The sequence below is a fragment of the Ixodes scapularis genome, unplaced genomic scaffold (assembly GCF_016920785.2).
Source record: "Ixodes scapularis isolate PalLabHiFi unplaced genomic scaffold, ASM1692078v2 PGA_scaffold8__174_contigs__length_109621045, whole genome shotgun sequence".
In the NCBI taxonomy this organism is placed as follows: domain Eukaryota; kingdom Metazoa; phylum Arthropoda; class Arachnida; order Ixodida; family Ixodidae; genus Ixodes; species Ixodes scapularis.
Window position 1 is genome coordinate 36318083 of NW_024609883.1, and position 15433 is coordinate 36333515.

General features: G+C 43.7%; 1 protein-coding gene across 1 annotated transcript in view; it reads right to left on the reverse strand.

Annotated features, from left to right (window-relative positions):
• Window positions 1-4935: 4935 nt before the first annotated feature.
• LOC121833497 overlaps window positions 4936-15433 on the reverse strand; it is a 51415-nt gene continuing 40917 nt past the window's right edge. The window contains exon 8 of the mRNA XM_042286831.1: window positions 4936-5371. Coding sequence (XP_042142765.1) covers window positions 5102-5371 — 270 coding nt within the window. The 3' untranslated portion in view covers window positions 4936-5101. The remainder of the gene's footprint in view (window positions 5372-15433) is intronic.

Genomic DNA, 15433 nt, shown 5'->3' on the forward strand with positions numbered 1-15433 from the left:
AACAAAGCTTATTGTTAATAAAGAGGTTGGTTCTCATTTAAATGCCGTTCATCGGTGTGGCAATGTTCCCCTTATCTTCACTGCTTTTCGCAATCTATTTTGGAGCCTTATTGCCAATATTTCAAGCAGTGTGCAGGCATAAAGTACTCATTCTCAATGAAAGTGAAGTTAAGCTTCTGTCATGCGCAGATGACTTAGCAATTTTTTGTTCAGACGCTCAGAGCGTTTCGAAAGCCGTTGCAGTAACGAGGAGGTTTTGCGACCTCATTGTGTGTGCCGTCTGCTGGTCTAAATGCTACTGGCTTTGGCACGGCAAGTGGGCAACTGCGCCAAGTTTCTTTGCAAATGTTTGATGGTCTATTGTGCCACTCAGGTACCTGGGCGTTCCCTTTGAACATTACCGCGATACTGCCGGGTATTGGGGGGAGGAAACTGTTAAACTGAAAGCATCAGCTGAACAGCATGTGGGGAAGGATGTTTCCATGTTTGCTCGAGCGAAATCTGTAATTTCTTTTTTTATATCAAATCTATGGTATATGCTCCAAGTTACACATTGTTCGCGAGTCAATATTCAACGTATCAACCGCGTTTGTTCCAGTGTTTACCTTGGCGTCTCGATTGGAAAGAACAAGCCGAGGGAATGTTTTTCTTCCGCCCACAGCGGACGGCGTAGGACTCTGTCATTTATTTATTCGTCAAGTCGTTTCTCGTTTCATGTTTATATGCAATCAGTCGGAGACTTTTCTTCGAACGGTGATACAAACCAAGCTGTTTGATGTCCTACCAGGTTTTTGTAAAGTCGAGTTGACGTGTGCGCTATGGACCATTGTTGGGTTTCCTGAGAGTGGTAGTAGTATCTGCATGTCGCTTTCTTTTCGTGCATATGATGTCAACACCGAAAAACCAGCATTTATACACTAAAGTCTCAGGACAAGACGTACTAAAACGTGTTAAAATAGCATTGGTCTGGCCTGGGATTTAAATTTCTTTTTTTTTTTAATAGCACATTGAAACACTTCTAGTAAAGGCATTTTTAGAGGCAAAAGGAATGAACATTTTCAGGACGGTTAACTGAATGTTATGCAAACTGCCGAAAGTATTTAACGTTCGTAAATGATAGAAACAATCATTTCTCACACCTAGAACGCACATTTGCGCTCGAAAATACTGTCAAATCTTCGCTCTTGTGCAGCACACTTACAGAGTCTCCGCGTGCATGGCGCCAGAGTGTCATTGCCTTGTCGCAAGAGCTCTTGAGGCACATGTCCTAACCTGTCTCAAGTTATTTGAGCGGCCTTTTAACCGAGTGCGTTATGTTCTCTTGCGACCACTTGAGAACACACTCTCGTACTGGCGCAGTTTATCACTGCAAGTAGTAATAGAACGCTTCCGATACGCCCATGCTTATAGAATGAAATTCTTGCGGTATTTGCAGGATCAAATCTGCGCGCCATCAATGAGAAGTGCTCGCTACCCAGGTAGGACAAGACGTTTAATGAGGTCGAAATAAGGTCCTGGACGTTGGGCGACGTCGAAGTCCTTAACAAACGTTTTATCGACGGCATTGGTACGTCCACATGAGAGGTCCCGACAACGTCAAACACGCTGCGTAGTGACGACGTCATAAGCTCCACCTCGACGCCTTCAAACAGGAGTCGAAGTTTGTTCGACGTCTTGTATCAGAAGTTCTTTGAACGTCGAATACGAGATGTCACAACAGTGTCCTGAGCAACACCTTGATGTCTTCGACATTAATCGACGTCAGCTCTACGTTTTTTTGGGGAAGTTATTTGAACGTCGAGCACGAGACGTCCCAACAATGTCTTGAGCAACAGATTGACGTCATCGACATTATTTGACGTCAGGTCTACGTTTTTTTCGAGAGGTTCTTCGAACGTTGAGCGCGGGACGGCACAACAATGTCTGAGCAACACCTTGACGTCATTGGCATTAATAGATGTCAGTTCTACGTTTTCTCGGGGAAGTTCATTGAACGTGGAGTACGAGACGTACCAACTATGTCGTGGGCAACACCTTGAGGTCATCGACATTATTCGACGTCAGTTCAACGTTGTTTTTCGGGAGGTTCTTTGAACGCTGTACTCCAGACGTCCCAATCATGTCTGAGCAACACCTTGACGTCATTGGCATTAATAGACGTCAGTTCTACGTTTTCTCCGGGAAGTTCTTTGAACGTGGAGCACGAGACGTACCAACAATGTCCTGAGCAACGCCTTGACGTCATCGACATTTTTGGACGTCAGTTCTTCGCCGTTCTTCGGGGAATTTTTTAAACGTTGAGCACGAGACGCCCTAACAATGTCTGAGCAACACCTTGATCAACCTGAACAAGCGCCTTAGAGGGCCCAAGGTCCTGTCACATAAATTTTAGCATTTCTCGTCAATATAAGCATTTCTTAAACTGTGCATGTGATCCATCTTTTAACCTGGCTGAGCTGCAGAAATCTCTTACGATATTATCATTTAAGTACAAAACGAGCATGTTGGTAAGAGTAATTAAACATGTGGAAGATACATAAAAAGGGGGAACAGACAACGAAGACTTCCATAACGGAAAAGGGGACGGACAACGAAGTCTTCGTTGTCCGTCCCCCCTTTCCATGTATCTTTCTCGTGTTTAATTACTGATATTATCATTCTTGTGATTTTTTTAGAAGAAATTGCTTAAAAGGCGAAAATTCACAACAAATACCAGGATTTAGCTCCATTTTTAGCGTTTCTAACTTAATATCAGCGTCTTTAAAGCTGTAAGATAAGGAAATAATGTAAGAGATTTCTGTAGCTCAGCCAGGTTGAAGGGTGGACACCATGCACAGTATCGGAAACACTGACATTGGCGAGAAAACTTAAAAGTGATATGGCAGGTCACTGGGCACTATAGTACGCTTGTTTAGGACGACTCCGGATTACACCCATAACTAGGGTTACCAGGTTGGGCTATAAATAGCCAAATTGGGCTAGTTTTATTTGCAGTTGGCGGGAAAAAATGGTAGTTGGCTATTTGGCTAGTATTGGGCTATTTCTGACCTGTGCATTGGGCTATTTCTGACCAGTGCATTGAGCAATTTCTGATCTGGGATGGAACCAAAATGCCTGAAAGCACTTGGGTTTATAGACATTTGCAAGCATGGAGCTCCGACTGGTGCCCATTCGTGGAAGCCCGTGCAGCGTGCGCGTGGATGTAGCTTTGACAATATTGCAATTGCAAGGGCGCGCCTGTACGAGCAGAAACATGGCGGCGGCCAGTCACCCTGTTTGCAATCGTCTAGAGGTTCGAATGTATTTTTAGGGTAATTTACGTGAACATTTGGCGCTTCAGTCCTTTAACCCTGATAAGTTTGCGACAGCAAACAAATTCGTCTTCTTTTTGAGCGCCTTGTGCAATTGTTTACCTCCGAATTTTGTCCGAATGCAAGCATGTGCTGTTTTTACTGCTATTCCTCCATCTCAACAAGTGACGGCGCGTTTCCTTGCGGCCTTAACAGCACCTATTCTGCGCATTCTTTAGGTTGTCTGAATTCTGGATAGTTCTCCCGTGACGTCATTCTGGTCCCCAATACAGTGGAAGGTATGTTGTCATGCGCTTGTACGAGCGTTTCAGGAAGTTCGCCGAACGTGCAAGGGATGGCATTTCTGGGGCATTTGATAGACAAAAATGTATTCTATGTCTTTTCTGCTCAAAATAAACGTTTCAAATGACAAGTTTTTATTTTTTGGCTATTTTTGGGCTATTTTTGTGGATCGACATTTGGCTATTTTTGGGCTATATGTCGTAGACGTTTGGCGGGTTGGAGTTCAAACACCTGGCAACCCTGCCTTAACTGTGTAACCATGGAAGCGGCCGAAATTACCGCCCACTAGGGAGCTGAAGGAACACCATTCCCATGATTCCTGGAGTGAGGGCCGGGGGGCTTGGCGGATTAAAAAAAATGGTCCAATCCGTCCGAATATACGTGCTTTCGAGAACATACCTTCGAGCAACGAAGCCAGATTCGGTTGACTATTGTTCCATGGTGACCAAGGTCGAGACTGTTATCAATTGACATCCCGTTCAGTTTAGACGTGTGCTCGGCGTTTTATGTTGTTAAATGGGACGTTATGTCAATGTTAATATAACGTTATCAATTGACATCCCGTTCAGTTTAGACCTATACTCGACGTTTTATGGTCGTTAAATGGGACATTGTGTCAACGTTTATTAACGCTATCACTTGACTTCCCGTCCAATTCAGACGTGCGCTCGACGTTTTAAGGTCGTTAAGTGGGACGTTATGTCGACGCAAAATCCACCATTTTTTCCAGACATTAGGCTCTCCATATTACGTCAAAGGGACCTGACGTTCATACTTTTAACGTTCTTTCGACATGTGGTTCCTGACGTCATCGAACGCTCTTTCGACGTCTTTTCAACGTGTCTGTGCTGCCTGTGTATATGATTGTAGGAATCATTTCTAGCCGACGATGGTAGCATGAGCCGTAAGAAAATTAGGAAATGTAGTATACCCAGGTCGGAAATGTTCCAGGGATACACGGCAAGTGATATCAGCGTGCCGTTTGTTATCTCGGCGTAAGCGGTCACACGTAAAGACGTCGCAAACTTTTTTCTAACCTGAGGTTATACGTTCAACTGATTTTCCAAACCTTTTAATTGTTGAGCGAAATTTGATGAAGTTCGACTTGTGGACAATAGTACCTGACTTCCACGCAAAACTAGCAATCTAGAAATGGAAAACACATAAATTATAATTTAGTTTATCTTATATTTAATAAAATAATTAGCATTGGCTACACAATGTGAAAGCAAGCATAAGCACGTTTAATGCTTTAGTTAGTTTATTAGTGTAAAACAGTGAAACAAAAAAAAACGAATTATGGTATTTTCTATGCGCCAAAAAAACGTCAATTCGTTTTTTTTTTAATTTTTACGCATGCGCAAAGAAGTTGAATTTCATTCAGACTTAAATCAAAACCTCGCGTTATAAGTGCGAGAACTCAAATTTTAACAGGCTCGCGTCACCCGGAGTCTCAAGCGAGAGCAACGCCCTCAGTCGCACTCAAACTAAGATACACGAACCGGCCTTCAATGAGACACCCAACTGTCAGCCACGTTGCTGACACCAGTTGCCGAAGGTAGGACGTGTCCCGAAGTCCCGGTTGTTCTCCTGGTCCTGGCAACAACGCGCTGCGGAGCGAGGCTGGCAGGCACGTCCTGGTCCTTCCCCGCCATCGTGGCGAGCAGGGTCCGCAGCCGGTCGTTGTAGTCAAAGCCCAGCTCGGCATCCAGTGGGCCCCAACCGGGATCGGGCGCTATTGCTTTCCACAAACTCTGCGGGGTTAGGTCTCGCACGTTCTGAAAACAACGATATGTGTCCCGCAATTTGTTTGGCCTCACCTCCTTACCAAAACACCCAGTACAACCTGATGTGTTGTCCCGTCCCCTGTCTTTATGTATATAAATCTTTCTAAACCTACATCATTACCAACGCGCGCACTAAAAAGTCAACCTTTCACTATGTGGATTATGAAACAGAAAAACTAACTAATTGTTTTTGGAATCATAAAATCCAGAATGCAGACCTAAAAAAAATCTGAAAATTTTAAATTTTAAATATAATTCAGATAGATTTCCAGTTCCATGATCCAGATATCAAAAGGTTTTTTGTTTTGTTTTTTTCAGTAGGGCAGGGCCAATAAATTTATAACGCTTTAGAGTAGCGATGCTTCAGCCATCTTTTGTTTACCATCATCGATGCCAGTTATCGAACTCGTTGTTTGAATTTGTAGGAAATAGTCTAACATCCTCTATAAATGGTAAGACTCCCAGAGAAAAAAAATAACAATACTATCGCTCGAGCTAACTGGTGCCGTATCTAAAGGACAGAAAGTCGGATTCAGGGTGTAAGATAGGCAGGTGGGGAAACGGCCCATAGAAGCCTACCGCAGCGCCGTGACCGGATTGTGTACTCGTCTGCTTGCGGGTACCCCGACTTGCGACAGATGGCGCTGCGGCGAGAAGAAAAAAATCGGAATCGGATTTGCGTGGAACTCTATGGGAGAGTGCGGAAAATAAACCGAGAGCACGACAGTCCTCCACTGAAAATCCACGAGAAACCATCTCCGTCAGTTTAGCCGGTCGCCACCGGTCGCCACCGGTCGCTCACCCAGAGTGAGAGTTCGCGGTGCTCCACATAGATGGCGCCACAGAAAAAGAGAAAACCGGGGGGGGGGGGGGGGGGGGGGGGGGGCACAATCCGGTCGCTCATTTGGCTCCGAGGTGGCCTCCTGTCGTCCGACACATCGGACGGGTTGCTATATTAACTGCAGTGCATTCTACGGGACACGAAGTTTTGAAACGAAACTCTAGATGGTGCTTCAAACGACGGAAGGCGGACTGAAGTAAATAAATCTACCTCCCCCCCCCCCCCCCCCCCCCCCCATGGCGGAAGTTCCACAAATGAAGTGATCTAGTGCGCTGGCTCGTATTGCACACGAGCAAGACGTCAGCGTTTACGCTTCTAATCGCGCGCTTCGTGTCCAAGAATTTGCAGTTTAAGATGAATATTTATTGATTTGGGGGGGGGGGGGGACGGGGTTGAATTATGAGACACGTTAGACTAATTTCTTTCATCCCCAGAAATCTGTGCCATCGCATGCTAGCGCCATCTCTTGGCGGATTATGGCAACGCTCCCATAGAAGCAATGTATTAAATATAGAAATACGGCAATATTTGCTCAACATCACATTTTTTCAGATTTGCCATGCTACCCGTCCAATCTCTGACACGATCCAATCCTTCCGCAAAAAAGTCAAGATTACAGCGCATAAACTGCAGGTTCCTCATTCGAGTAAATTATTTGATGCATAGCCACTATGGGTGGTATCAGGTTTGATCGGTTTTTAAAATATATTATTAGGTGAGTGAAATAAATTTTAATTTTATATTATAAATACAACCCTCCCCCAATCATATGACAAAGTTTCGTGATTTGTATGATACTTTGTAATGCGTAGAAAAAACATCCTTCTGGGGCACCTCTCCCAAATGTGCCACACAAAGTGATTTTTAAACCTCCCTAATTTAAAAATACAGAAAGATACGAGATTTGCCATATAACTGCGACAAGGCAAAAACATCCAGGAAGCGTAGTGTACGCTCTGTCTTCTCTCAAACTAATTTGCTCGGGTTCCTGAGACCAGTTTGTCGAACCAGGCGCATAATCGATCAGCCAGCTGTTCAGAATCGTTTCCTGCATTCTGCTGCTGGGATCACTAAACTAGCAAACAAAGAAAGCAACTATTTGTTTTTTCATTTAGAAATTTTATCATGGCTAAGAAAAGGTACAGAAATATTGTTATTAATCATTAAGAAATTATTGACCTTGGCGAAGCTACATTTCGGGCGAATAAAGTGGGAATATTGAGTGATTATTTGGCAAGGAAGCTGACTGTACTTGATGGTCTCTTCATGACACGTCAAGCACATAAATTCAAAATATCAAGTAAAAAACATGTCGGTCGATCCAGCGAGGAGAACATTGGAAAATGAGAACTACGTAACGTCCTCGCTCGAACGTCTTTCCCATCGAGGAGGTTTATTTTCAAGGATATGCAGTTGTACCGTGATTGATTTGATGGACTTAAATTTTATCATTTTTCCCAGTTAAAGACCCGAATGTTCTAAACAAGTTCCTTGTGGATGAGCGGAGGCCCATATTTGAAAAGTTGGACGAAGCCGTCAAAACGGAAAAACCAGGTCTAGTTTGAAGCGGTTTTTCTCAAGACAGATTTATTTCCAAGTATTTGCCATGGCACCAGCATGTAGTAGAGGGATGCAAAAGATATATTTCGCCCAAAATGGGTGCATGAGCCTTGCTCCAAAAGTTCCCTGTGAAGGCGCGGGTGCTCAAACTTTAAAAATGGGACGAAACCGTCGAAACGAAAAAACCAGGTCCACTTCGGAGCGGTTTTTCTCAAGACAGATTTATTTCCAAGTATTTGCCATGGCACCAGCATGTAGTAGAGGGATGCAAAAGATATATTTCGCCCAAAATGGGTGCATGAGCCGTGCTCCAAAAGTTCCCTGTGAAGGCGCGGGTGCTCAAACTTTAAAAATGGGACGAAACCGTCGAAACGGAAAAACCAGGTCCACTTCGGAGCGGTTTTTCTCAAGACAGATTTATTTCCAAGTATTTTCCATGGCACCAGCATGTAGTAGAGGGATGCAAAAGATATATTTCGCCCAAAATGGGTGCATGAGCTCTGATCCAAAAGTTCTCTGTGAAGGCGCGGGTGCTCAAACTTTAAAAATGGGACGAAACCGTCGAAACGGAAAAACCAGGTCCACTTCGGAGCGGTTTTTCTCAAGACATATTTATTTCCAAGTATTTGCCATGGCACTAGCATGTAGTAGAGGGATGAAAATTATATATTTCGCCCAGAATGGGTGCATGAGCCGTGCTCCAAAAGTTCCCTGTGAAGGCGCGGGTGCTCAAACTTTAAAAATGGGACGAAACCGTCGAAACTGAAAAACCAGGTCCACTTCGGAGCGGTTTTTCTCAAGACAGATTTATTTCCAAGTATTTGCCATGGCACTAGCATGTAGTAGAGGGATGAAAATTATATATTTCGCCCAGAATGGGTGCATGAGCCGTGCTCCAAAAGTTCACTGTGAAGGCGCGGGTGCTCAAACTTTAAAAATATGACGAAACCGTCGAAACGGAAAAACCAGGTCCACTTCGGAGCAGTTTTTCTCAAGACAGATTTATTTCCAAGTATTTGCCATGGCACTAGCTTGTAGTAGAGGGATGAAAATTATATATTTCGCCCAGAATGGGTGCATGAGCCGTGCTCCAAAAGTTCCCTGTGAAGGCGCGGGTGCTCAAACTTTAAAAATGGGACGAAACCGTCGAAATGGAAAAACCAGGTCCACTTCGGAGCAGTTTTTCTCAAGACAGATTTATTTCCAAGTATTTGCCATGGCACTAGCATGTAGTAGAGGGATGAAAATTATATATTTCGCCCAGAATGGGTGCATGAGCCGTGCTCCAAAAGTTCCCTGTGAAGGCGCGGGTGCTCAAACTTTAAAAATGGGACGAAACCGTCGAAACGGAAAACCAGGTCCACTTCGTAGCAGTTTTTCTCAAGACAGATTTATTTCCAAGTATTTGCCATGGCACTAGCATGTAGTAGAGGGATGAAAATTATATATTTCGCCCAGAATGGGTGCATGAGCCGTGCTCCAAAAGTTCCCTGTGAAGGCGCGGGTGCTCAAACTTTAAAAATGGGACGAAACCGTCGAAACGGAAAAACCAGGTCCACTTCGGAGCAGTTTTTCTCAAGACAGATTTATTTCCAAGTATTTGCCATGGCACTAGCATGTAGTAGAGGGATGAAAATTATATATTTCGCCCAGAATGGGTGCATGAGCCGTGCTCCAAAAGTTCCCTGTGAAGGCGCGGGTGCTCAAACTTTAAAAATGGGACGAAACCGTCGAAACGGAAAAACCAGGTCCACTTCGGAGCGGTTTTTCTCAAGACAGATTTATTTCCAAGTATTTGCCATGGCACTAGCATGTAGTAGAGGGATTAAAATTATATATTTCGCCCAGAATGGGTGCATGAGCCGTGCTCCAAAAGTTCCCTGTGAAGGCGCGGGTGCTCAAACTTTAAAAATGGGACGAAACCGTCGAAACGGAAAAACCAGGTCCACTTCGGAGCGGTTTTTCTCAAGACAGATTTATTTCCAAGTACTTGCCATGGCACTAGCATGTAGTAGAGGGATGAAAATCATATATTTCGCCCAGAATGGGTGCATGAGCCGTGCTCCAAAAGTTCCCTGTGAAGGCGCGGGTGCTCAAACTTTAAAAATGGGACGAAACCGTCGAAACGGAAAAAACAGGTTCACTTCGGAGCGGTTTTTCTCAAGACAGATTTATTTCCAAGTATTTGCCATGGCACTAGCATGTAGTAGAGGGATGAAAATTATATATTTCGCCCAGAATGGGTGCATGAGCCGTGCTCCAAAAGTTCCCTGTGAAGGCGCGGGTGCTCAAACTTTAAAAATGGGACGAAACCGTCGAAACGGAAAAACCAGGTCCACTTCGGAGCGGTTTTGCTCAAGACAGATTTATTTCCAAGTATTTGCCATGGCACTAGCATGTAGTAGAGGGATGAAAATTATATATTTCGCCCAGAATGGGTGCATGAGCCGTGCTCCAAAAGTTCCCTGTGAAGGCGCGTGTGCTCAAATTTGAAAAGTAGGGCGAAACCGTCAGTACCGAAAAACCAGGTCCACTTTGAAGCGTTTTTTTTTTTTTTCAAAATAGAGTTATTTTTAAGTATTTGCCATGATACCAGCATGTAGTAGAGTGGTGAAAATTATATATTTCGCGTCGTCTACCACTTGAGTATAGAGAGACCAAGGTTCGAGGAGATATCATAGAAACAACATCTGAGCGGATGAACACTGAAACCTTTCAGACTCGCCAAACTGCTTGGCCCATGGACAACACGACAACGCCCAACGAGCCTTCAAAGCAATTCTAAAAGCGCAACGTGCGCGCGTGCGTGCATCGTGTATGCGGACGCGAAGTGATAAGCTAAGCTATGTTTTTTCTTTAACACTAACTTTGATCTCCCCTTTCCTAACAAAGTAGCCAGACCCTCAGTCTTTGTTCAATAAAACGGTGGCCGGAAGCGTACTGCTGTAGAAAATTATGTTAGCCCTGGAATAAAGAGCATTGATAAAGAAACGGGTATTACTCTGTCTCAGTCACAAATGAACAGAAAGGTACTTCACGAACCTCGGAACCAAACCAACACAGAGAGTGCGCCATGTGATCAGACGGTATTGCGCAGCAGTGCGAAAAATGTAAAGTCATGTGGCACGCTCACCGGGCTGGGTTGGCTGGGATGAATCGTAACGTTTGCTGCGGTTCATTGAAGAGAAAAATTAGATATAGCTATAAATAAGAAATTATAAACCAAATCGTGTAGGAGATTCTCATGGAACTCGCAGCATTTTGCATCGTCTTTTATGGCGTAAACGCTTCTTCGTTAAAGGGGTCTGGAACTGTTATGGAACCTCCATGAATCTTTGTCGACTTCCGTGAGGTCCTTTATATGGCTTCTTCCGTGAGTGCTTTTTTGGAATTCTGAAGATGCTCCGGAAGGGTACTGCGGGGGGATCACGTAGTGGTCGACGGTCACGCGTGACCCCACGGATCATGGGCACTTGACCGTGCGACCAGCAGGTTCGTTATTTCCAGTGTGGCTACGTGGTGGACGAAAACCGATGGGCCATGGTCACGTGACCCCCACCCACAAACAAACGACGCTTACGCATGAACGTGGCCAGCAAAAGTGCGCTATTATCAGTATTGTCAGGTTGCTTCCGACTCAGTCACGCGACCATGTGTGGCCATCAAAGGTGCGCTATTTCTTATGTGGTCACGTGGTGGACGGGACCCCACGGACTATGGTCACGTGACCTCAGTGACGATGGACAGGTGATCCCTTATGATCATGATCACGTGTCCGTGCGACCACCGAAGGTGCGATATCTTATGTGGTTGCAACCACCACCCCCTCGACAGACCGACCGACGTGAAAACTGAGAAAGGTTTTTTAACTTTATGATGTTTGAGGGCAGACATTAACATAAGCTCACGACGTTTTTGTTAGAGTATTTGAAGGCCTTGAGGAACACAGGCTCTAATCATTGTAGTGAGGTCATGCTATATGATCAAATTTTAACGACTGTGTCTGTTTAAAGCAATTAACGGAATAGGACCAAAGAATTGCATACTTCAGGAATATATCGCATATTTACCCGAATTAGTTTTTATACTAGACCTCGGCGTTTGGACAAAATCAAAGATTCGGGAGTTCCGCTCGTTTCAGCTGAATTTACTGTGGAGTTATAAAATCGTTCCTAAATCCTCCGATTTCCTCTTCTTACTAGCAGGAACCAATCTCGCTCGGTGGCCGCTGTGTCAGCGGAGTAGTACTCACGCATTAGAATAAGAACGGCGTTGCATTGCACTTTTGGAACTACCTTTCTGATAGGAGTATCAGAAAGTTACGCTGGAATTATGCGGAAGTGAAAAAGGCAATATCATTCATGTTGTTGACAGAACAACATTTGTATTTTTCCACACGAACGTGTTTTTGATTATATACAACGCACATGCGCAGCAGCCTGTTTCTTGAAACGTGAATAATCTTCACAATCTGGGTGCAGCAGTCCTCACTACTGCTCTTATGTCATGCTCCAAAAACGTGGTGGCGTGTGCAAATTTCTGATAAGTACTAAGAACTCCTGATATGGTCATAACGCCGTTTTGAGCTGAATTGTGGGAGTTTGTCACATGGGCCTGAAAGCTGAGGTGAGGTATTACATAGCGAGCGAACGTCAAAACAAACGAAGTGTCTGGTTACTCGAAAAGGCAATCTCGAGTCCTCGACCACATATTTGTGCGAACTTCTCCCCGCTATTTAAATATTAATACCCCAAGGCGAACTGTAGGTAATAAATAAACAAAAATAATAATGCCCCAAGGGCGAACTGTAGGTAATAAATAAACAAAAATGAACAATAAACAAATGTATTTCATGCATTTCCTGACTTTCTCACGGAAAGCGTAGCCACAACTTTATTTATTCTTGAGCGCTGAAAACGTCTGCCGCGGAAGAGGTATGTAGCACTAATGTAAAAAGTGATGACATGTGAATAAGCCCAATAGTGACACACAAAAAACAAAGATACAGTTTAGAATATTCCTTCGACGGCAGACGAACGTTTTGTGATAATCGGAATAAACGTGCTTTGATAAGTAAGCCCTTGGGAGCAAGAACACTATGTAAGGGTTACAATAGCTCAACAACAGAAGAAAAAACTCAGTTTGTTGAGTGCCAGCCTGGTGGAAAGAAACTGTTAACCAGTGCACCGCGCAACTTTTTGCGATCTGATATGGTGTCAATTGTTGTCGGAAAGATCGTTTGAGTTCTGGATGGCACGAGGAAGTGCTGAGGTTTTAAAAGGATGGACGCTGAACGAAATATTCGCTGGAAGCTTTCGCTGCTTTTTACGAAAAGAATCCGGTGGTTCTTAATAAAATAGAAAGAAAGAGAGGCAGAGAGAGAGAGAGAGACAGACAAAGAGAGGGGGGGGGGGGAGCAACGCTATAAAAAATATCAGGACGGACTTAGCCTTGCCGTTGGAGCTGGCATTGCCCCGCTTGGCAGTGGTTCCAAAAGAGGTGAACTGGACTGACCGAAGTTTTGAAGGAACCGATGAAGTAAGCAAAAGAGCGAGATTAGTCGACGAGTCTGGAGAGGATGAAGGAACTTACATTGCCTAAGATCTGACACGCTAATAAATCGATAATGAGACTATATGAATAGCGCGGTACAGTTTTAGACAGGTTCTGAATGCGTAATTCTGTACGTTTGGTGATATCATTAAGTATTGTAGACTAAGAAAAAAAAGGTGCAAGCTTCCGGAGACTAAATAGACACGGAAGAAACTAAGAAAGAGGAAGGAGAGAGCGCTCGCACTGAAAGGATCGAGATGACGGTCGGGTACAGTTCAACAATACCTCCAAAATAAATAATTCATTATTTCCTTCTATTTTAACACAGTTCGCATAATTAAACCGGCTTTTTATTTTTATCGTCACCGTGGAGATCCTTCCTCCATTTACTTAATAAAGACTTCTAAATATATTAGGCGTATTCCGGTTTCTGGGGCGGACGTGAGTACTATAAGTATGCTTCTGTGTTTTCGGACAAATTCGATAAAATCGAAAAAATACTTCTGGTAAAATATTTTAATATTTATATTTACCCAAAAAACTCAGATTTTTCAGGACCGCCAACTGCTATGAATCCTACTGGTCTTAATATTTTCCAGGGATCTTCGAACAAGTTTTGCTCTACTTCTCTATATCTAATATTTATTTATTTATTTGAAAAACTGCAGGCTTTTTTCAGGCCCTCGCAGTATCAACTTTCGTTTGTATGATCACAAAGAACTTCCGTTTAGCTTCTATTTTAAAAAAGGGGAATCGTCGAACACGTTTCTCATTGAAAAGGATACTTTTACTAAATTCACAAACTGCTGTTTTCAACCTTTCGTTCACTTCACCGAAAAAGCCGAAAAACTCTGTACGATGAAAGAAAGCTCCAAAGAACTCCGAATTTATGGTAAAAAATAAGCACTAAACAACACACCGCGATTTTAAGCAGAAATGAACTCCGAAAACGCAGAATCCTAATTATAAGCTGGATTTCGTATATGTTGGTGCAGCTTTTAGATTTCGTTATAACTTATAGGTAGGGTTCCGTATTTTTGTGTAGTCTTTGTTTAAATTTAAGGGTGTCTTTGGGTGTTCATTTTTTCAAAGTTCTCTGTTTTCGGTATCTATTTCTGGTGTCGACCAGAAATCAGTTGTTTATCAGGGCTTACGTCGTAAAAGCTATTGCACACCTATCGCGTTTTTACAACACACAATGCTATTCGCGCCAGTTATCACTAAGTGGCCCATGCAGAAACAATAATTGCAGCAGAAGGAAGCAGCCTCGCGGAAAAGGGCGGTTTGTTTTCGGGGTCAACAGAAATAAAGCAATTTTTCCAGTTAACCTGGGGTTTCATTTAATTCAAAAATTTCAGTTCGGAGTTTTTCAGTTTTACAAATTTCAAGAAAAATCCCAAGAAAAAGGAAGCCAGACATCAGCACAGCGAGTGGTCATACCAAAGAGAATATTTCACTCCTGATGACTTCAGCGGAGGCAGTGTAGCGATACGATGGTTGTGGAGTTCATGAAAGCCTAATTTAGGCAACACAAAATATGGATCCTTTTTGTTGTAGTTTACTCGACACACTCGCCAATCTGCAAACAACTTTCCAAAAATATCGCATATGTATTGTCGGGTAGTTTTTCGAATACTTGTTCGGAATTCTTCCGCAGATCTGACTTTTTTGCTTCCATATCGCTAGATATGAAAACGCGGAATAATAGTGTTATCGACTTCTTGCAACCGGGAGGCGCTGATACGGCGTGCTCGTCCGCTCTTTGCGCCCGTCTTGTGTTTGTTTGCCTCAAAATGCGCTCACAGGCTGCTTTTACACTCTCCCCCACCACACGCACACACACACGCGCGCACGTTCACACGCACACGCGCACGCACGGACGCACGCACACACTGACACACACAAACAACCCGTCTCGTCGAATTAACCACCAACACTGGCGCGGGTTTTACTGCCGCGTCAGCACGCTCTCTGCGTGTTCTTTGTGCTGTCCATCAATTAATCTTCCCCCTTTCTGTAGTACTGTTTGAGAAGCTCTGATAACGTAGCTCTATTTTCTATTTTTCACAATTTTATTCATTGCACGCGGAAAGCATTTC